The sequence below is a fragment of the Grampus griseus genome, assembly GCF_964374135.1.
Source record: "Grampus griseus genome assembly, chromosome: 2".
NCBI lineage: Eukaryota > Metazoa > Chordata > Mammalia > Artiodactyla > Delphinidae > Grampus > Grampus griseus.
In genome coordinates, this window is record NC_139018.1 from 1,005,510 (window position 1) to 1,026,255 (window position 20,746).

At 68.9% G+C, this 20,746-nt stretch overlaps 1 protein-coding gene across 2 annotated transcripts; it reads left to right on the forward strand.

Annotated features, from left to right (window-relative positions):
- The first annotated feature begins 121 nt into the window (after positions 1-121).
- AKT1 (AKT serine/threonine kinase 1) lies at positions 122-19,783 on the forward strand. Of its 2 annotated transcripts, none has more exons than XM_082649580.1 (13): positions 122-260; positions 11,715-11,843; positions 14,374-14,485; positions 14,591-14,738; positions 15,043-15,174; positions 15,270-15,335; positions 16,450-16,518; positions 16,659-16,784; positions 16,874-17,002; positions 17,100-17,314; positions 17,587-17,674; positions 18,464-18,566; positions 18,808-19,783. In XM_082649580.1, the coding sequence occupies exons 1-13, from the start codon at positions 215-217 to the stop codon at positions 18,885-18,887; spliced, it is 1,443 nt and encodes a 480-aa protein (XP_082505706.1). In that variant the 5' UTR covers positions 122-214; the 3' UTR covers positions 18,888-19,783. The 2 variants fall into 2 exon arrangements, with proteins under 2 accessions (XP_082505706.1, XP_082505707.1); XM_082649581.1 differs by having other exon boundaries at positions 17,199-17,314.
- The last annotated feature ends 963 nt before the right edge of the window (positions 19,784-20,746 follow it).

Genomic DNA, 20,746 nt, shown 5'->3' on the forward strand with positions numbered 1-20,746 from the left:
CGTGTGGGAAGGCACACCCAGGCTGAGTCCCCAGGCGCTACGGGCCTCCTGGGCTCACCTCGAGGTCCGAGGAGTGTCCCCAAGCCCAACACAGCCTCACACTTCCCTCTTCTTCTTCCAGAGGCTGTTGACAGCCCGCTGGGCTCTGGGAGGACCCTGCTAGAGGCGTGTGAGCGAGGTCTGGGCCACGCAGGCCTGCGGGAGCCCCGGCACCATGAACGACGTGGCCATCGTGAAGGAGGGCTGGCTGCACAAACGAGGTCAGTGCCCGCGGGGCCGGCCGGGGGTGAGGGTCCCAAGTGGGCCTGCGGCTCCTCAGTGGCTGGGGGTGGCCTGGGCCGTGGCTGCCGGGCGAGCGAGGCCTCCCTGGGCTCCTGGACCCTCCTGGACCGGCCCGGGTGCGCTTTGGGCCCAGTGTCCCCACGGCCGGGAGGGCATGGCCTCGTGGGACCTCCCGGGCGGGGACGTGTGCCCTGGGCCGGCGTGCAGCCCGTGAGTGGCTGCCTGGCTGGGGCCGTGGGCGGGAAGAGCCACCCGCTTTCCTGGAAGGCAGTGAGGACGCTGGGGCCGGTCCAAGGCCTGGCGCATTAGTGGCCCGGGGCGCTGCCCGAGGGCTCCTGAGGGCAGGGCAGGGCTGCTTGGCCTGGCTGTAGGCGGGAGGGGGCTCCGTGCCACCCAGTGGCCCAGCTCGGGGCGGGTTTACGCTGGAGCTGCTGAGCCAGCTGGCCTGGAGCCCCCTCAGCCTCCCCTGTGCTCACTCATATGGCCCTGTGCCCAGGGAGGGGCTCAGTGAGGAGCTGCTGGGACGGGAGCTTGGGCCTGGGCCCCTCACCTTCTGGCCCTGCCTGCCCCACGGCCCTCTGTTGCTTAGCGGCCGGTGGTTGGGGGCTGGACAGGCCTCCTGTCCAGGTGCCTGAGTAAGTCACTCCCTCCTGCTCCAGGGCGGGGATTGGCCAGTCACCACCTGCTCCCCCAACTTGCTCTTCCTCCAGACCTGTTCCCTCCCAAAGCTCTGGCGATCCCATGCTAGCTAGCCACTAGCCACGCCACTCTTCATGCACACCTTCTGGTGAGGGTGTCCCCGTCCCCACCTCGGGATCCCACGGGCTGTTGGGAGGGGGAGCCTCAGACATAGGTGGAGCACACAGGGAGGCACGGCAAAAGTGGGTGTCACGAGACTGGGTTTTGTGGGATGCATAGGCGCCTCCCGGCAGAGCAGGCTGGGAAGCTGCAGGAGCTGCGGTGGGCAGCACAGGAGGGATGGAGCTGAGACCTCAAGGGGCTGCAGAGGGCGCGAAGCAGGGGATCAAGGATGTGGTCTGCTGTGTGTTTTTAGAGCTCACTTAGGCGGCTGCAGGGAGGACAGTGCACTGGGCCTCAAGACGGAGGTGAGGTGGCCGCAGGGGCCTGTGGTCCGTGGCGAGCCCCTCCAAGGTTTCCTGCACCCAGCGGCCTTCTGGATCCCCTCCCCCAATGTTTACCCCTTCCTGACCCCCAGGAGTACCACTTCTTGTGCCTGGAGCCTCCCACCCCTGCTCCCCATCGGGTCCTACTCTGTCTGCCTCACCTCAGCCCTCTTTGGTGGCAAGGATGCCCTCTCTGACCCTGGTCTCCGTCCTCCCCTGTGTGCCTGGTGGCAGCACAAGAGCACACGGGGACCGGTACCCCTTAATCCTTGGCTACTGTTAACTGACTGTTCGATTAAGGACTGACCTAGGAGATACCTAGGCCTCAGGGCTGCCAGGGCTCCTGTCCCAGTTACTGGGGCATCCACTGGCCAGCCAGGCTCGGGTGGGAGTGCCCCTCTCACGCTGGGTGACGTTTAGACTGCCGCCCTGGGTTGTGCGCTGGGGGCTCGGGGTGTCGGGCCCAGCGGGGCATCCAGGGAGCTGGGCTTTGACCTGACTCGGCTGCCCCATCCCTGTGTCCTTCTCCAAGGGCAAGTCTGTTGACTCCATGGGCCTTGGTTTCCCTACGGGTGCAGTGGGTGTGGTGGTGGGCAAGGGCCTGGTGGGGTCTGCCCTGGGGCAGAGTGCAGCCAGACTTGGGCCGGGACAGAGGGTCCTACGTGCCCACGTGCCTCCACTCTTCTTTCTCCAGCCCACGTGCCAGCCCAGGCGGTGTGTGGGGCGGCGATGTGGCCCTGGCCCTCTTGTAGCCCGGGAGGGGCTGTGCCGTGTCCCACCTCCACTGCCTGCCCTCCGCTCCCCGTTCCCAGTGACCCCGTGGGAACCTCTGTGTGTTGCAGGCTCATTCCACTGCCCCCACTGCTGTCTCGTTCTCTCTGTCCTCTTGTCCGTCTTTTACGAATCTGTGCTTTCCCACAAACGTGGGCTCTTCCTGTGTGCTGGACTTTGGGGTGACTGGGTGAAAGGAACAGGGGTCATGTGGCCGAGGGGTGGGAAATGGGTGGGCTTGGGTTAGATGTTGGGGGATCGAGGAGGACCCCGATTTGGGGCTGGAGGTACGCAGCGGTGCCGTTTCCTGAGACTGGGGCGGGGGGGCTCGCGTACCCTTCCTGGGTGTGGATAGCGTCCTGGCCTTGGTTGTGGGCGGGCGGACGTGCAGGCCGAACCCCGCGTCACGGGCAGGAGGGTGGACGGTTTGAAGATGCTTCTGTGTGCGTGCTCCGCTCCCAGAACCCTCCCTCACCTGCAGCGTCACGTCCACCCCCGGCCCTGCCCCCCGCCTCTCAGGACTGGCTGGAAGAGGGAGCCAGGCCTCCTGTGGGGTGGCTCTGGGTAGAGCTGGGGGGTCCCTGGGCTGGGAGCGGGCGGAGGGCTCCTGCAGCAGTGGTGTGAGGTGCCACCGCCGCCCTGCCCCCTTCCCCCGCCGGGGGTCTGATCCCCAGGGGGGTTTGGGGAGCTCCGGCTGTCCTCCAGCTCCTCGCAGACCCGAGGCCCCCCACGCTGTTGCTTCTTGTTACGTAGGTTGGGGGGCTGTTGTGGGATGAGGGCCTGCCTTGCCCACCGTGCTGTGTCTGCCCTGCGTCCAGCCCAGGGCCTGCACGTGAGGGGCGAAGGAACCTTCGGGGCTGAGTGGGTGTTGAGAGCTGACCCAACGGCCCGTTGGCCAGGGTCGGGGCAGGACAGACCCCCGGCCCCCAGCTCCTTCTCCCGCCCCTCAGGGACATGGGCTCCCTCCCTCCCATCTCTGGGGAGGGCCCGGGGCTGCGGCCCTGGTGTCCTGATGCGTGTACTCTGGGCCAGAGCCGCCGAGGGGCAGAGGAGAGCCCGGGCTGGCGGCTGACGCCGCAGCTCGAGTCCCAGCGCTGTGCTGCCCTGCGGCACCCAGCAGGCCCTCTGGGCCTCGGTGTTCCCGGCTGTCCCCAGGAGAGAGGGGTCCAGCTGCCCAAGGCTCAGAAGGTGGTGAGGAGGGCTGAGCCGGGTGGGGCCGCAGGGACCGTGTGCAGATGTCCTGCGAGACGGGTGGACAGCCCGAGCTATGGGTGGGTGTCCCCAGAGGTGGGCAGCCTTCCTGATAAAGCGGGACGTTCTGAGTGACAGGCAGGCATCCCGAGTGACGGGCAGACCCCCCAGGCTGTGGGTGGACAGCCCGAGCGGTGGGCAGCTGCCGTGCAGCTCCAGCCGCTGGTGCTGGGGGCCGGTGGGCTCGGTGTGGCTCAGAAAGTCGCCTTTCCAAAGGTTTGGTCTATTATGTGCACTCTCCTGATGTCTGAAGGTTGACAGTTTAAAAACCGTGTCCTCCTTCAGGATGCAGGTCTGGCTGGACTTGGCCTGCGGCCTCCAGTTTTGTCTTTAGGCTGTGTGCGGTGCGCGAGGCCACGGGCCTGAGTCCGTGCAGCTGCTCTGGGATGTGTCCCCAGGGCCCCGTCGTCCCTGCCCACTTGCCCTGGTGCCCGCCGGGCCGTGCGCCACCTCAGCTGCAGCCCAGCCCCACAGAGAGCTGCCCCAGCAGAGCCCCACCTGCGGGTCCCACCCTTGGAGCCCGTGGAGGGCGCAGGGTCTGTGGGCGTCCTAGTCGTCTCCAGCCCATGGACGCGCCAGCTGGGCCACACGGGCCGGGAGAAGGGAGGACGGCAGCGAGAAGCTGTCCACGGGGTGAAGGAAGGGGCTGAGGGTCTGGGTGGGGGTGGGGCACCGGCCTCGGGGACCCCTGGGCTCACGTGGGCCAGCTGCTGGCCTGGCCAGGAGGGCCCGTTAGGGCAGCCACCACGCCGCAGCCCGGCAGGTGGGGGCTGAGGGGCGGGGTGCAGGAGAGCGGGCCTGTGGGCACGGGGTCCCCCGTCCAGGACCCTCCCTGGACGTGACCCCAAGTGAGGTCTGCCCGGTGCGCGCACACGTGGGAGGCTAGCGTCTGTGCGTCAGCTTAACTCCCCCCACCCCAGGAGCGGCGGGCCTGGTGGCGCCGTGTGTTCACGGGGCTCGGTGGGGCTGGTCCCTGGCACGTCTCAGGCCTGGCTGCCCCCCCCCCCCGCAGCCCATTTCTGGCCCAGACCCTCCCCCGGTTCCAGGCCCTTACCATCCTGCTGTGTGGGTCCCAGGCATCCTGGTGGGGGGCGGGCTTCCGGACTGCGGTGGCTCCTCCCCCCTACCCTCCCTTGGTCCTGGCCAGGTCCTGCTTCTGGCTGCGGCCCTGGGCTTCACCTGCCCCCCAGGTGGCTCTAAGCTGCTGACACAGACTCCCCCCATCCCCAGTCCTGGGCTTCCCATGGAGCGGGGCCGTGGAGGGGGCGCGGCTCTGCTGAGCCGACAGCTGGGGCCAAGGCCTGCAGGGGCCTGTTGAACCCACTTCTGAGCACACCTGCCTGGGGGCCCGTCGTTGGGAATCATCTGTGTGCGCGGCCCCGGGCCACTCTGCTGGGCAAGGGGCTCACGGGACCGTCAGGGGAGGCAGGCTGCTCCCTTCGCCCGGTGCCCCAGGCTGGAGGTTGGAGCTGTCCTGGGCCCTCCTCCCCCTGCACCTCAGCGTCCCTGGCTCAGGCGAGGGATGCCCAGGTCCCCTCCATGTCTCGCTGCAGCGGCCGTGGCTTTGGTCCAGGGGGTCCCCTTGGTCCACTGAGGCAGGTGCGTGCAGGCGGCCGGCCCAAGGGTGGGGGCAGGTGCGGGGGCCTCTGCTCCGTAGGACGGTGCCTGGGAGGGGGGCACGTTCCTGGAGGGGTGCCCCTGAGCCCGCGGGCGGTGGCACGAGGCTGAGGCCGAGGCCTGCCGGCCTGTGTGGGACCAAGTTTCCTGTTTTGTGAGCCGGTTGAGTTTTCCCTTCAAAACAAACAACGAAAGAGGAAGCTCGGGCGTCCTTGCGCTGGGGGATGAGGGGTCACCGCTGCCCCGGGCCTGAGGGGCCCTGAGCGGGCCGTGTTCCTGTCTGCTTCCTGGTCCTGTGGTGGCGAGGAGGGGGCCTCTACCGGCCGCCCAGCCGCCCCAGGGAGCTGAGTGTGCGCCCTGTGCGTGGAGGGGAGGGGGCCCTGGGTCCGGGCCCTGCCCACTGCCAGCCCTCAGGAGGGGCCTGGGCCGGGTCGCGTCAGGCCAGTTCCTAGAAGTGCCCTGGGAGGGTGGGGGTGGGGGCGGGGGCGCCGGCGCGGCTGGCATCCCCTCTGCCCGGGCGCACCCGGCCAGGCTCGCTGCCAGCGCCCTCCCCGCGGGCCCTCCCGTAACTGGAGCCGGCGGCCGCCTGCCGCCTCTGCACCCGCAGCGGTGGGTGCCCCGGGCCCCCGCCCACTCACCCCCACGGATAGGCCCCCAGCCCGGCCCCGACCTGGCCCCCAGCAGCTTGGCAGAGGGCCTCGTGCACTCCCCCGGCCACGCCCACCCGGCCACGCCCCTGCTGCCTTTCTTCCTGCGTCACGCGGGGCTCCTTAACCGTCCGAAATAACGCTCGTGTTTCAGGAATGTTGGCATTGATGGGGGGTTGTCTGGTGCCTCTTCTGCCACCCCTGGGGGCCTTGGGGTGCGGTCCCCCTGGGCACTTGGTTTGGGCGCACAGATCCCAGAGCAGGCCCAGGACCACAGACCCCCGGCCCCCAGCCTCCTCCCGGCTGGTTTCGCCGGCCCAGAGGCCTCAGCCGGCTGTTCCTGGCAGGGGTGGGGGCCCCATGCTGGCGCTCCACCCCGGGCTGGGGGGCGGGGTATGCTGTGAGCTGGAGTTTGGGGGCTGTGATGAGCTCGATCGGGGCTGGGGCCAGGGTGGGTGTGGCCGGGAGCATGAGGTGACAGGGCTGGCAGCTGGGAGGATGCAGCCTGCCACCATGTCCCCATGTCCCCACCACGTCCCTAGCCAGGTCTTGCTGTCCTCACGGCTGTCGCACCACGACGTGGCTCCCAGTTAGGGAATAAGTAAATAAGAGCTGGGCGGCTGGGAGGTGGAAGGCCCTTTCTCTGGAGGGTCCCCCCGACCTGTCCCTCATTCCCTTGCCCCCTCCCCTGTGTAGGTGGTGCTTTTTCCTGGGGGAGGTGGAGTTGGTGCTTGGAGCCCCTCGTGCCCCGGGGAGGGCCCTGGCTCACGGAGGCTGGGGGTCACTTAGACGCCAGGGTCTTGCTCTGCCTCTTCTGAGGGTCTGCAGGGAGGGGGGTCTGGGCAGGGCCGGTGCCCACGGGGCTCTCCTTTCCTGCAGCTGTGTCTGCAGGGAGGGCTCTGCTGCCACCCCACCTGCTCTCCCAGGAGCCCGTGCTGCCCGTCTGTTCACTCTCACCACCCCCCTCTCCTCCTTGCCTCTGCCTTGCCCGGGGAGCCCCGACACCTCCCTTGGTTTCATTGGGTTTATCCTGGGCTCTCAGCACAGGAGTGAGAGGCATGTCCCTAGGGAAACATTCTGGAAACCTAGAACTTAAGTGCCGTGTGGCTTTGGGCAGACGCTGCCTGAGGGCCTGGGCCAGGACCGGTGGTGGCCAGAGTCCCCTCTGCCAGGGCCTGTGACCCAAGGGGCCAGCAGATGGGGGGAAGCTGGTGGACTGACAGGCCTGGGGGCTGCCTGCCCTGCCTCCCAGGCCCACCCGGCCTGGAAAGTGTAGGCCTCAGGTGCCCCTGCAGGCAGAGGTATGGCTGTGGCTGCCCTGAGCCCTGGACCCAGCCCAGCTCTTTCCACGCAGCCCCCCTGAACCCTGCAGTGGTGAGGCCAGGTCACATCAGGCAGAGAGCGCGGGGGAGGCGGGTGGCGGGGCGGGCTGGGGTCGGGGTGGCCCCTTTTTCTGGCCTGTGCAGCAGGTGATGTGTGGTGCCCGAGGAGGAGGGTTTCCGAGGACGGCCAGGAGGGTGGGACGTCCAGGCCCAGGTGACATGCGGGCAGCTGCAGCGAGAGGGGCTGTTGGTCGTCGCTGGTGAGAGGCCTGAAAGCTGGCGCCGTCCTGGGGCAGCAGGAAGGGGCGGGGAGACCCCAGAGCTGTCTGCTGCACCGTGACGGTGGGGGGCGGGGCACAGCGCTGCTCCCTGACTGCATCCCTCCCTCCCACCCCGCCTCCCCACGTTCCTCTTGAGTCTGTGTGCCTTGGGCTGAGGCCTTGGGCCCCTGCCTGCCCGATGGCAGAACCAACGACCTGCGAAGAGTTCTCGGTTTGTGTCGAGGAGTGAGCCCCGCCTGGGCAGCCGGACCTGGGACTCTGGCCACCATCTGCCTCTCCGTGACCTTGAGAGCCCTCTCCCTTGGGCCTCGTTTTCCCCCGGGAGTGACTGGTCATAATGATCCCACCTTCTCGGCTTGCCAGGCAGCTTGGGGGCGGCCCAGCTGGGCTCGGGGGGCTGTGCCGGGGGAACCCCCGTCCTCCACCTGTCCCCCCGCTGCTGGGCCGGGAGTGGCCACCTCTCCTCTCCTTTGTCCACACTGGCCGTTCGTGCCCCCGTGAGGACCCCGAGAGAGCTGCCCTGGGAAAGCGTCCCCAGGAGCAGGCGGCGTGGCTCACCTGCCCGGCCTGGGCTCCGCCTGAGTGGGGCGTGCCCCCTCCCTGGCACCGGTTCTCAGGCTTTCGCTGACTGTCCGTGGTCTGGTGTCCTGCCGGTGGGCACAGGGACGTGGGGACACGCGATGAGCCAGGCCCGCGCCCGCCCCGCGGCGCCGGGGAGGGGGGTGATGGCGTGTGGCAGCTGTCCATGAGCGACGGATGTGGCGGTGGCGGGGGACCGCGTGGTGGCCGCCGTCAGCTGGCACCCGCTCCCCCGGCCTGCTGGGGCTCCCTTCGCTGTGGAGAAACAGCTCAGCGCCGCCTGCCACCGCTGCGGCAAAGCGTGTATCCAGCAGTTTCCCCGGGAGCTGGGGACTCAGACCGTCCATGGAGCTCAGGGTGTGGCAGCCGGCGGCCTGCGCTGGGGGCTTAGAGGGGCTGAGGTGCCAGGCAGGGGAGGACTCGCGGGTGGCAGGCCTGGGGTGCGGGGAGCCTGCGCGCTGCGCCCCTGGGGCCCCCAGCGGCTCGGGTCCTGGCCTCCGCGTCTCCTGCCGGGGGTGCCCTGACCCACAGCGCGGCCTGGGACCCGGGCTGGGAGGTGTAGAGGCGCAGGCTGTCAGCCGGCACCCTTCCTGTCCCTGATCCTGGCTGTGTGGCCCCGTCAGGGTGACTTGGGCTGTGGGAGGCACGTGATGCTGGCGAGGAATCCCCCTTCCTTGAGGGTCCTGCAGCCCCTTCCTGGGGATGAGCTGGGATGGCGGAAGGGCCCTCCCGGTGGACGACACACGGGGACGCTGAGGGGGCCGGGGCTGGGGGCTGGGAGTCCCAGGGGGGCAGGAGGAGGAGGGAAGCCCTGCCCTGGGCACAGGAGCCCGGCTGACCTGGGCACCCCCCAACGCCCACCCCACCCAGGGCAGTTGCCTCCTCATCTGGAGCCTGGGAGGCAGGTGGCCAGGCCTGGGCATTCGGGGTTCAGGGGGCGTGGGTCCCCTTCGCTGGTGGCCGGGTGGGGCGCCAGTGTCTGGGAGGGGTGGGTGTGGTGCTGTAGGGCCCCTCCCCTGCCCTGGCCCAGGGCTGGGCTTCTGAAAGAGCCCCCCACCTCGGGGGGGGGGGGCTGAGGATGGACCCTCCAGGTGGGGGTGGGCACCAGACCACGCGTGCCTCCAAGTGCCCACCCCCAGCTCCGGTCTCCCGACCGGGGTGCTGTCCTGCCCTGCGCGGAGGGGAGCTGGGCCAGCTGTGACGTGGGGCTCCAGGGCCCCGGTCTGAAGCATTCGCTCAGGTGGGATGGGGTGGGTGGGAGTCCTGGGCTTGGGTGGGAGTGGCAGGGACGAGGGGACCCGACCTGGGCCCAGGTCCAGGCCAGTCCCTGCTGACCCCTGGTGTGGCCGCTGCTGGGAGGCCACCCGGTGGTGGGTGGTCATCTGGCCCCAGAGACCAGGGCCCCCCCCCACCCGCCAGTTTACGGCGCGGCATCTGAAGAGCAGACTTGGGCCTTCTCGCCTGTTCCCAGCAGGAGCCGTTTGTGTCTGTGCTGCCTCATCCCCCTCGCTGGCCCACAGGTGTTACAGCCGAGAGGACAGAGCACAGCCGTGGCCAGGCACAGGGCGGCCACCTCCTCCCCTCGCCCCTCCTGTGACCCCCCCGTCCCTGGACTGGCCACCCACCGGCGTCCTGTCCGCACTGAACTCGTTCAGATGCAGGCCACGGCCCAGGTTGCGGCTGGCGGTCACTTGGGGGCCTGGCTGGATGTCTGCAGGCGGGAGTGCCCCAGAGGCTGAAGAAAGGGGTCTGTGGGTCTCAGCGCCGTGGCCCTGGCCGCCCCGGCCTCCCCCGCCCGTCCCCCCGCCCGTTCCCCCCGCCCCCGCCGCGGTCCTGGCTTCTCCTCCGGGGGTCCGGATGCCGGCTGCTGAGGGCCAGGGCCCGAGTGGGGCTGCCTCCCCGCCTGTCGCTTCCACCCGTGTGTTGCCCAGCTCCCGTCACCTGGCCCCCCTTCAGCGCCCTGGGTGGGCTTGTGGGGTGAAAGCTGGAGGGCGGGTGCAGGGTCACGTGGCTGGGGGCGGGTCCCCCTCCCAGGGCCTCAGCCACAGTGGGGTCCGAGGCCCAGGCCGGGGCGTGCGGGTCCTGCCGAGCGCGGACGCCTCTGTGGGCACACACGCGCCGACTGCCCGCGTGGGGTGCGGCGCTGGGGGGCCGCCATGCTGGGCACGGTGGGGGCCGCCAGCAGTTGGTGATCAAGATGGATTCTCGGGGCTGCACGGATGAGGCACTCATCACTCTCCCCGCGCACTTAGCGTCCCGGGGAGCGGCAGCTGGCGGGATGGGAGGCACTCCATCAGGGGCCGACAGCTCCAGACGAGCGCAGGCGGGTGGGAGCGAGCAGCGGGCGCCCGGGATGGAGCGGGGTGGGCCGCCTTCAGCCCCCGGAACCAGCTCTGCTCCACCCTGCGCCGGGCGGGGAGGCTGGCTGGGACCAGTGGCCAGGGGGCGGTCCCCGGGCCCGGGACGGGAGGCAGCATTCAAGGGTGGCCTCACCACCTTCCCAGCCCACGTCCCCAGGGGTCTGGAGGGCTCAGACCTGGGTGGAGACCCCGCTAAATGCTGTTGGGGTGAAGGTTACCGGCCGACGCCCGGGTCCTCCCTGGCCCAGTGGTGTCTGGCCCGGTGGGGACCCCTGCCTGGGCTCCCTGGGGAAGGAAGGGAGTGGCTGGAGGCCCCGACTGCCCAGCAGCCCCCAGAGGCCCTGGGTCGTGCAGGGTGGGAGCTGGGCGGTGAGGCGGGGGGAGGGGCAGAGCGGACCGAGGCGCGGGGCGCTGGGCCTTTGCTCGCCCTCCAGGTGGCTGCGTGCGGGGCTCAGCTCGTAGGGAAGTCCAGCCCCCTCCCCTCCTGCTGCCCGGTGGCCCTCTGCTGAAGCGGGCGCCTAATCAGTAAGTTCCTCGGCGGTGTTCAAACTCCTGGCTCGGCAAAATGTAAATGAGGCGTTTTTTCCGGGTGTCAATATGAAAAATGGCACTGCCGGCGCGTCGCAGAGGACATCTGCTCTGCTTTCTGAGCGCGAGCGCCTGCTCACGGCTGACGCTGCAGAGCTTCGGGGAGAGCGTTCCTGGGCACCTGGGTGACCCGTGGGTGGGTGCGGGGGCCCAGGACGGCAGGTCCCAGCCCGAGGACCATACAGCCGCCTCTGGGTCTGGCTTCACAACAGCGCTCAGGGCCCCTGGACAGCAAGTGTTGTCACGCGGGCAGAGGGGGCTCTGTCCCGAGTGCCCATCCTGGGGACGTGCTGCAGGTGGGCTCGTGTCTGCCAGGCAAGCCCCCGTGATCGCACTCTGAGTGTGATGCTGGCCCCTCACTGCTGGATGCTAGCTAGGCTCCATCCTCTTGGCGGGGGCCAGTTGCGGTGGGCAGCCCAGTCGCCACGGTCATCACAGTAGCTGCCGCGTCCACCCCCTGGCGGCACCCAGGGTGGGTGGGGAGGCCTCTTGGCCCTGAAGCCCCTGGCGGGTGGCTGTAGCTGGTCCCCGCGCTCTGGTTGGAGACCGGCTGGTTTGGCACCACCTCCTCCAGGAAGGCCCTCTGGATCGGGCCGGCCTCCTGTCAGTCGTACCGCTTCCCCCAGGCCCAGGTGCCGGCCTGGCCCCCTTTCAATCACAGGTTCAGGGTTCGCACTTGGTCAGAGGCGGTGCTTTCATACAGTGAAACCTGTCTTCCCACCCACCCTCTGCCTGCCCCAGGGGAATCGGGGTCAGTGCCTGGAGTTGGGGCATCCTGGGCGCATCTGTCCCGGCACAACCAGCTGTGACTTACCCCGGGGAGCGGGCTGTGTAGGGGGAGCGTGGTCCGGCGGCTGCAGCCCCTCAGTGCTGCCCGCCCGCCTGTCCTCAGGTGAGTACATCAAGACCTGGCGGCCCCGGTACTTCCTCCTGAAGAACGACGGCACCTTCATCGGCTACAAGGAGCGGCCGCAGGACGTGGAGCAGCGCGAGTCGCCCCTGAACAACTTCTCCGTGGCGCGTAAGTGTGCCGGCGGCCGCCCTGGGTTGGGATGAGGGCGCTGGGCCGGTGGGCGGGGCGGAGAGAGCCCTCTGGGCCCAGCGGCCCCACGTGGGGTCCCCCCGGCCGCTGTGTCTGGGGCCAGCAGCCCTCCGGGGACCAGGCTGGGCCTGAGGCCCTGTGTCACCTCAGGGACTGCTCAGTGGTCGGCTCCGGCTGCCAGGGATCTCCGAGCCGAGCCCAACGCTGTTCCGGGTGGACTTCTGGAGACCGGAGGGCCTGGCCTGGGGCAGCTGGCCGACCTGGGCCCCTCCTCCAGTGGGGGCCAGACGAGCCCACCAGGGCCTCTTTCCCCAAAGCCCCCGGCAGAGGCAGGAAGAGGGTGTGGGGGTGGGGGGCAGCCAGCTTCCCGGGGCCTCCGTCGCCCCAGCACGAGTGCCCACCACAGGTTTTCAGAGACCCCAGTCCACTGTGGCAGTGCGTTTGTTCCCACCCTCAGCTGGGGTGCCAGGTGGGTGGGTGCAGCACTGCTGGCCTGGGGCGTCTCAGGACGCTGAACAAACTTGCACGTTTTCTAAACCAAGTGCTACTGTGGGCTCGTTACGTACCTGCAGGGGGACGGCAGGTGTGACCCTACCCATGGTGGGGGGCACCCAGGCATGGGGACGGGTGGGTGGGTGGGATGCTGGGCCGGGCGGGCCGTCCGGCCTGGTCCCTGTTCCCGGTGCTCTGCCCGGGCTGGCCCGGGACACGGGCCTGATGGGTGAGTTAGTGATGGGCTTGTCGACCAGCACACCCCGGGGTCCGCCTGGGCTGCTGTCTGGGGTGCAGAGCACAGTCCTGGCTCCACCCCAGGCTCCTTCATTCAACCCCCACCCTCCGGCTGGCTCTGCCCTCCCTGCCACGTGCCTGGGAGCTCGGGGTCCTCTGGGTGCACGCACACCCCCTGCCGCCAGACCGCAGGTTCTGGTCCAGGGTCTCAGGAGGGGGCATAGCACAGGGGGCCCGTCCTCGGCTGACGGGGAAGGATTCCCAGCCTCCGCGCCTGCAGATATTCTGAGATGGGGGCCGTCCTGCCCACCCCCTGGTGTGCCTGGCCCCGTGCTACAGGGCTTCTAGTGGGAGGAGCAGAGGCCCTGCGCCACAAGGGAGGCTCCCTTGGGGGTGCTTTAGCAGGGCCTGGTTCCTGTGAGCCCTGAACCCCCTCCCGGGCTCCTCAAGTCTCAGCAAAGCAGCAGGTAGAACGGGGGCCTGGGGGTGAGGGGAGGCCAAGGAGGTAGACCCCCGTCCCCGCAGCCTTGTGGCCGCGTGGGAGCCTCACTGCAGTGTGTCTGGCTCCCCGCAGGGCCTCCTGGGTCAGCCTGGGGGCTTCCGGGCTTGGGAAGGATCCTCGGCCAGAGGGATGCTGCCTTGCTGGGGGGCTGAGGCCCCTCGGGAGTGTTCCCCAGGCTGAATGCAGGGGAGCACGGGGGGGGGGGCTCTCAGGAGGCGCATGGGAGGTGGGCACCGCCCAGAGGGGCTTCCTGAGCAGTGGGTGGGACTGGGGCCCTGACCCGGGCATTAGGCCAGCAGGGGCTTCAGGCGCAGGAGCAGAGGCGTGCGGGAGGGGGGAGCGGCTCTGCGGGGGCCTCTGTGCCAGGGGCTCTTCTTTGGGGATGGGTTCCAGGGTGGAGAGATGAGAAGTCAGGCCCTGGGTAGGTGTCAGGCGCCTGAGCCCTGGGGGCTCCTGGTGGTCTCCGATGGGCTGAGCGAGTGGGAGGGGGCATGTGGGGACCCAGAAGGCTGGCCGCACAGGTTTTCCTCTCTCCCTGCCCCGTGTAGACACAGGCCTCCCTCCGCGTAAGGCTGGGCCCCAGCCCCCTCCTGGCCCCGCGGCCTGGCAGACCATTCCTCGCTCCCTTGCGCTTGGCTGAGCCCGGCCGGGGCCCCTCGCGGTTGCCAGGGCCTAGATGCTGGAATGTCGGAGACCCCTGCGCTGGCCCCGCGGCCCCTCCCGCCTCATACAGGCTGGGCTGGAATCCAGCCCCTCTCCGGGCCTGGGGCACCTCCACGGTTCCTCGGCTGCAGGTGTGCGTGTTCCAGGTGTGCATGTGCCTGTTTTCACTCCCGTGTGCACCTGGGGGCATGGGCAGCAGTGTGGGGAGGGTGCAGCCCAAGTGGCCTCGGGGGTGGACAGGCAGCTTCTCCGGAGGGTGAGTCACTATCCCCCTCTGTTCTGGGACTGGCCCTGCGCCGAGAGGGGGCAGGCAGAGCGCTGGTCATCGTGAGGCTGGGAAAGTGGTGGGATGGTTCTGCTCGGGGAGGGCGAGCTGCCCTCCCAAACCCCTCACCCTCCGGCTGGTTGAAGGCCGTGTCCTGGCTGGCAGGGGGGCTTGGAGACCCAAGGAAGGACCACGGAGGGTTGACCGGCCCCCAGACACCCCCTGAGGAGCGCCGCTGAGCTCTCTGAGCAGGGTCCCAGCTGGAGTGGGGGTCCTGGCCCCCTTTTACAGGGCTGGGCTGTGGCGGGTGGGCCAGGGCTCAGTGCAGACAGATGCTCGCCTGCCCCCAGAATGCCAGCTGATGAAGACGGAGCGGCCGCGGCCCAACACCTTCATCATCCGCTGTCTGCAGTGGACCACGGTCATCGAGCGCACGTTCCACGTAGAGACCCCCGAGGAGCGGTACGCGCTGGAGACGAGTCCCGGTGCCCCAAGCCCAGGGGCCTCGGAGGGGGAGGCCCCAGGCCTGGGCGGGGCTGGGGCCTCAGCCGACTGACTGCCCTGCAGGGAGGAGTGGACAACCGCCATCCAGACGGTGGCCGACGGGCTCAAGAGGCAGGAGGAGGAGATGATGGACTTCCGGTCGGGCTCGCCTGGCGAGAACTCAGGGGCCGAGGAGATGGAGGTGGCGCTGGCCAAGCCCAAGCACCGCGTGGTGAGGCCCGGCCCTGCCCTTGGGGCCCTGCCCCGCCCAGCTCCTCGCACAGGAGTGAGGGAGGGACGCCAGGTTCGGGAAGGCCCGGGTGCCGTTGCTCCCACCGTCCCCCCGAACCCCAGGGCTCCAAGTCGGGGCGCACAACCCCGTGATCTCCCACGAGCCCTGGACCCCTCGGGCCCCACCTGTGCTCGGCCCCGAGGCTGGCCGCGGTGGCCCCGGCCTCTGGCACCCCTCACCACTGTTGGGCCTCCAGCACTCACCATGCTGCCCCCTGACCCTGGTGCCTGCCCGCTACCCTCAGACCATGAATGAGTTTGAGTACCTGAAGCTGCTGGGCAAAGGCACCTTCGGGAAGGTGATCCTGGTGAAGGAGAAGGCCACGGGCCGCTACTATGCCATGAAGATCCTGAAGAAGGAGGTCATTGTGGCCAAGGTAGGGGCCACGGCCGGGGCTGGGGGCCGGGACTGGGGGCCGGGGCCGGCGCCGGGCCAGGCGGGGCGGGCGGCTCAGTGGGCTCTGTTTTCCAGGACGAGGTGGCCCACACGCTGACGGAGAACCGCGTCCTCCAGAACTCCCGGCACCCCTTCCTGACGGTGAGTCCCCTCTGGACCCCGGGGGGACGGCTCGGGCACCAGGTGCTGGGGTCGCGCGGTCACTCGCACCAACCCCTCCTCCCCTGTGAATCTGGCGGGCTCAGGGCCCCGTGGACGGCGGGCGGGCCTCCAGGAGGGGCGGGTGGAGGTGCGTGGTGCGGGGTCGCTGGTGCACAGAGCGGGCAGGAGGCCTGGCCTGCCCTCTGGCCTGCTGAGACCCTGGGGGGCCACGCCCCCCATGCCCACCCTTCTGCACGGTCTTGCACTGCTTCCCCTTTGAGGCTCCCTCCAGGAGGTCCCTGTCCCAGGGGAACCTGGGCCAGGAGGGGTGTATGGAAAACCCCTGGCCTTCTGGAGCAACAGGGAAGTGCCCGGAATCAGGCTGCCAGGCCCAGCCAGCTCCGCCCCCAGAAGGTCAGCAGTCAGGCGGACAGGGCTCAGGACTCAGGCCTTGGGCGACCCGGCGCCGGCCTCCGAGGTCTTGTGCCCGGGACCACTGTGGGCCTGTCCCCTCCGCTCAGCACAGGTGTCCTCGCTCCAGGGGACGGCCTGATCCGAAGCAGGGGCAGAGCAGTGGTCAGGCTTGCAGCGATGTTTTTCCTGAGACGTTTTCTTATGAGAAACATGACTTCAAGAGCAGACATCGTGTTTGCTCGTCCAGACGTTGCTCGTCACCGTGGCTTTGCCTCGTCTGCTTCATTTTGCCCTTTTTCCCTCTGTCTGGCTGGAGGATTGTGAGGAAAAGGCCAGGCTCTGTCGTGCCCTCCACCCTCCAGTGGATCCCCGCACGGGACGCTAACATCGCGTTCCGCAGATTCCTTGGTCGGTGCGGCCGGCCTGGCCGTGCGGGAGCCCAGAGCCGGGGAGGATCTCCCGTCCGTGTTTCTGTGAGCAAGCGGTCATCAGCGGGCCTTTCTTTTAAAGCGAGGCCGCCTGTGGTTTGAGGTGTGAGGGCAGCAAGGCGGCCCTAAAGGGGCGCCGCCTCTCGGTCCCTGGACGTGCAGCCACTCGTCCTCGGGCGCGGCCGGTGGGGCAGCGGGGTATCCCCCGCCCTGAACAGGGCGGAGCTCCTGCCCAGCTTGAGGGCCGGGTTCCAGCTCTGCTTCCCTCACAGGCCCTGAAGTACTCCTTCCAGACCCACGACCGCCTGTGCTTCGTCATGGAGTACGCCAACGGAGGCGAGGTAGGGCCCGGTCCCGGGGCGGCCCTTTCTGAGCCTCGGGTGTCTGGGTGGCTGCCCTCCCCGCTCCCCGCCTGGTTAGGGTCTCCGCCCTGTGACCCTGGCCCAGGTCGCCGGCCCCGCTCAGGCTCCCCGTCCCGCAGCTCTTCTTCCACCTGTCCCGGGAGCGGGTGTTCCCCGAGGACCGGGCCCGGTTCTACGGCGCCGAGATCGTGTCTGCCCTGGACTACCTGCACTCGGAGAAGAACGTGGTGTACCGGGACCTCAAGGTGGGCGGGGCCGGGGATCTGGGGCGGGGCTGGGGGCGGGGCTGGGGCGGGGTGTGGAGGCGGGCTGACCCGGAGGCCGCCTCCTGCAGCTGGAGAACCTCATGCTGGACAAGGACGGGCACATCAAGATCACGGACTTCGGGCTGTGCAAGGAGGGCATCAAGGATGGCGCCACCATGAAGACCTTCTGCGGGACGCCCGAGTACCTGGCCCCCGAGGTGCGCGTCTGCCGCGCCCCGAGTCCCCCCTCCCCCCTCCCGACCCCCGAGTCCCCGTGTCTCAGGTGCCCTCTGAGCCCGTGCCCTGCAACCCCAGGTGCTGGAGGACAACGACTACGGCCGGGCGGTGGACTGGTGGGGGCTGGGCGTGGTCATGTACGAGATGATGTGCGGCCGCCTGCCCTTCTACAACCAGGACCACGAGAAGCTTTTCGAGCTCATCCTCATGGAGGAGATCCGCTTCCCACGCACGCTCAGCCCTGAGGCCAAGTCCCTGCTCTCAGGGCTGCTCAAGAAGGACCCCAAGCAGCGGTGAGCCCTGCCCTGGGCTGTCCCCCGAAACCCCCAGGGAACGACCGTGCTGGTGGCCATGTGTGATGTCCTCGGCTTGGGCTGGCCCGGGCAGAGGGCCTGCTCACACCTGCTCGGGAAGAGCCGGCCCTGCCGGCAGCTCCTGCCCACCCAGCACCCTGCAGCTGCCCGGGCTGCTGCCTGGCGGCCGACCTCAGCCTGTGGGAGGAGGGGTCCGAACCTTGGGCCCCGCAGGTGGCGACCCCGTCACCGTGGCCTCCGTCTCCCCGCAGGCTCGGTGGGGGCTCCGAGGACGCCAAGGAGATCATGCAGCACCGCTTCTTCGCCAGCATCGTGTGGCAGGATGTGTATGAGAAGAAGGTGCGTGGGGCCTGTGTACACCCCTCCCCCCGCACACGCCCGCTCACACCCACCTGCTCGCACACATACCTGCTTACACACCCCACAAGCACACGTGAGGAGGCCTCCGAGGAGCGAGGCAGCTGCTTCCTGCACGTGTGCCTCTGCACTTTGCCCTCGGAGGGACCTGGGAGCCCCAGGCCCTGGCCCGTGCTGGTGGGGTGGCCAGCAGGCTCAGGACGGTTGCCCCTAGGCTTGCTGGGTGCCTGTCTCCAAGCATGCTTCCACCCCGTTTCCAGCCCACCCCTCCCCTGCAGGCCACACATGGCCGGCTGGGCCTTTGTCCCTGTGAGACAGGGCTCTCCACCCTGCTCTGCTCCAGCCAGGGTCCTGCCGCCTCCTGGGCCTGCCCTCCAAGCGCTCTAGTCCCAGCCCCGACCCGAGAGACCCCCTGCTAGTTGCTGCTAGTTCCCAGGCAGCCCTGCACCTGGGCCCGGGGTCGGGGGAGTGGGGGTCCTTCCTCCCGCCAGCCTGTCCCTCTGCAGTTGCCCTTGCGTCCTGCGTTGTGGTGAGTCCTCTCTGTGGCCTGACGCTGCCGGGCCACTCTGCCATCCGGGGGCCGCGAGTGAGGCCGGTGGCCCCGCAGGTGGATCCCTGAAGGGCGAGGCCCCAGAGGGGACGTGGGCAGAGGAAGGCCTGGCCCCAGCCTTGGCTCCTGGGTGGGTCCTGAGTTGGGTCCAGGTCCAGGTCCAGGTCCAGGTGCGCCGGAAAGTACAGGGTGAGACCTGTAACGCAGCCCCCTTCCTGCAGCTCAGCCCACCCTTCAAGCCTCAGGTCACGTCCGAGACGGACACCAGGTATTTTGACGAAGAGTTCACAGCCCAGATTATCACCATCACGCCGCCCGACCGAGGTGAGGGGGCCTCCCTGCCGACGCCTTCCTCCTCTCCGGGCAACAGAACTCCGTGCTCAGCATTTTACTGGGAAGGCTCCCTCACGGGTGGCCGTCAGGGCGGGAGGGCCGCGGCCCCCGGCCCCGGGATCGTGGGATGGGGGCTCGCTGAGGCTGGACGCGGAGTCTGGGAGGCGAGCCCTGGGGCCGGCCGGCCTCACTTGCCCGGTGCCCGGAGCTGAACCGCTCCTCCCGCCCGCAGACGACAGCATGGAGGGCGTGGACAGCGAGCGGAGGCCTCACTTCCCCCAGTTCTCCTACTCGGCCAGCGGCACGGCCTGAGGGGCCAGCCGGCGTGCTTGGGACGCAGCCGTGGGCAGCCACGTGCTCCGGACGAGGGCTTGGAAGACTCGGGAGGAAGCCTCGCACGGATGATCTGTATTTAGTGTTTCTTATTTCCGGATGCGTTTGGGCGGAACCATTGCTGTCCTCCAACACGGATGGGAAGATGCCTTGTGCTGTGGGCAGGGCTGCCCGCCTTGGGGGCGGTGTCCTCTCGGCCAGCCAGGTCGGGAGGAAGACATCCTGCGGTTTTTCTTAATTTATTCATCCAGTTCTCCGCGGCGAAGGCCGCGGCCTTCGGAACAATTAGATTCACGTAGGAAAACGTTGAGGACTTCTGCAGCCAAGTGCAATCGGGCCTGGGTGGGCCCTGCCCGCGGCCCCTCCGTCCCTCTCGCCGGCTGTCCCTGGCTGCCCCGGCCTCGGCCCAGCCCGGCCCGGGGGCCCCAGAAGCCACCTTGCCGTGGTGCGCTGGCCTGGCCCCCTCTCGCTCTGGGTGGGGCACGCAGCAGCCCCAGCACTGAGGCTGGAGGAGGGTGGCCCCTGCAATGGGGTTGGGCCGGGGTTCGCCGGCAAGATAGAAGAGCCAGGTGACATCTGTTGCCGAGTATTACGCTGTTCACGTGCATACTGGGGTTTCTAATCTCAGGAGAGGGCCCTCACTCCGCCCCCTTCCCCATTGGGACCGTCTCACCCGATGGCTTCCCCTGGTAGCACCTGTCCTTATAGAAGCTTCACTCTCCTGCTGTTGCCCTGCCCCCACCTGACACCCTTCGGAGGGGCCGTCGCTGCACCCTCCGTGTCTCCCGGCTGGACGCTGCGCTGCACCGTGGCGTTTTTTTATACTCAACTTTAGTATTTTTACTATTATGAGACTTTCCCTCCAAATTCTTCAATAAAAATTGCTTTTCAACTCTGTGGCTTGTTTTGCTGGGTGGCAGGTGAAGGAGCATGTGGCCGGTCCGCTTGAGGGGAGCGCCCTGTCCTTCCTGCCCAGAGGCCCCAGGGATGACCTTTGAGGGACGATGTCCCCCCACCCCACTCCGGCGGGACTCACCGGAGCGGGGGATGCCCTGGCCGTCCCTGTCTCCACCTGGCTTCACCCCAGCCCCATGCCCCAAGGAAGCCACCCAGACTGCACAGCCGTCTGCCTACCAGCTCTGTCCATGCAATGCCGCAGACCCCGACCACCAGGAAGGACCAGCCATCCTGCAGGGCCCCGAGCTGGCCAAGGCCGAGACTCGGGTCACTGCCAGGCCCTAGGGCCCGAGGAGGACCGAGAGAGCGGCCTGCCGGCGGTCACACCGCAAGCCTGGGTCAGGCGGGACAGGCGGGAGTGGGTCCGGGGCGCCCGAGCAGCCCAGCGGGACGTGCCGCGGGCGCCACCTGGTGGGTGCGGAGAGGAGCCGGCTGCCGGCGCTGGCCCGCGCGTCGGCCTCCAGGCGCCTGCCCAGAGAGGGGTGGGCGGAACCTCAGCGCCTCCTCTCTCGCGGGGACTCAACCCCGCAGGCGTGGCCGGGACAGGGCCGGACCTTTCACTGGGCCTGGCGCCTGGGCCCGGGGGAGGGGGCAGAGCAGCCTGCTTCTCCAGGCTCCGGGGCCCGTGACCCTGACAAGACATTCCTTGGGGCGGGGTGGCTGCCCCTTCTGCTGGAAGGGGCGCCTGCGCGGGGCATGAGGTGGGTGGGGTCAGTCAGGCCTGCGGGTGCCTCTCTGGGCGGTGCCCGATTGCTCAGTGTTGATAGGCTCTGAACTATTTCACTCCCACAGCTTTTTTGGAAACCACAAACACACCAAATGTTACCTGCTAAAGGATGCTTTGGATCCAGATTTCAGATACGTAAAAACGTCCTTCAAAT

Bases quoted from the DNA above. Each gene is read 5' to 3' on its own strand.
- AKT1 (XM_082649580.1), top strand. From the start codon at position 215: ATGAACGACGTGGCCATCGTGAAGGAGGGCTGGCTGCACAAACGAG. The intron at 15,336-16,449 runs GTGAGTCCCCTC...CTTCCCTCACAG, and splicing joins CCCGGCACCCCTTCCTGACG to GCCCTGAAGTACTCCTTCCA. The intron at 18,567-18,807 runs GTGAGGGGGCCT...TCCCGCCCGCAG, and splicing joins CATCACGCCGCCCGACCGAG to ACGACAGCATGGAGGGCGTG.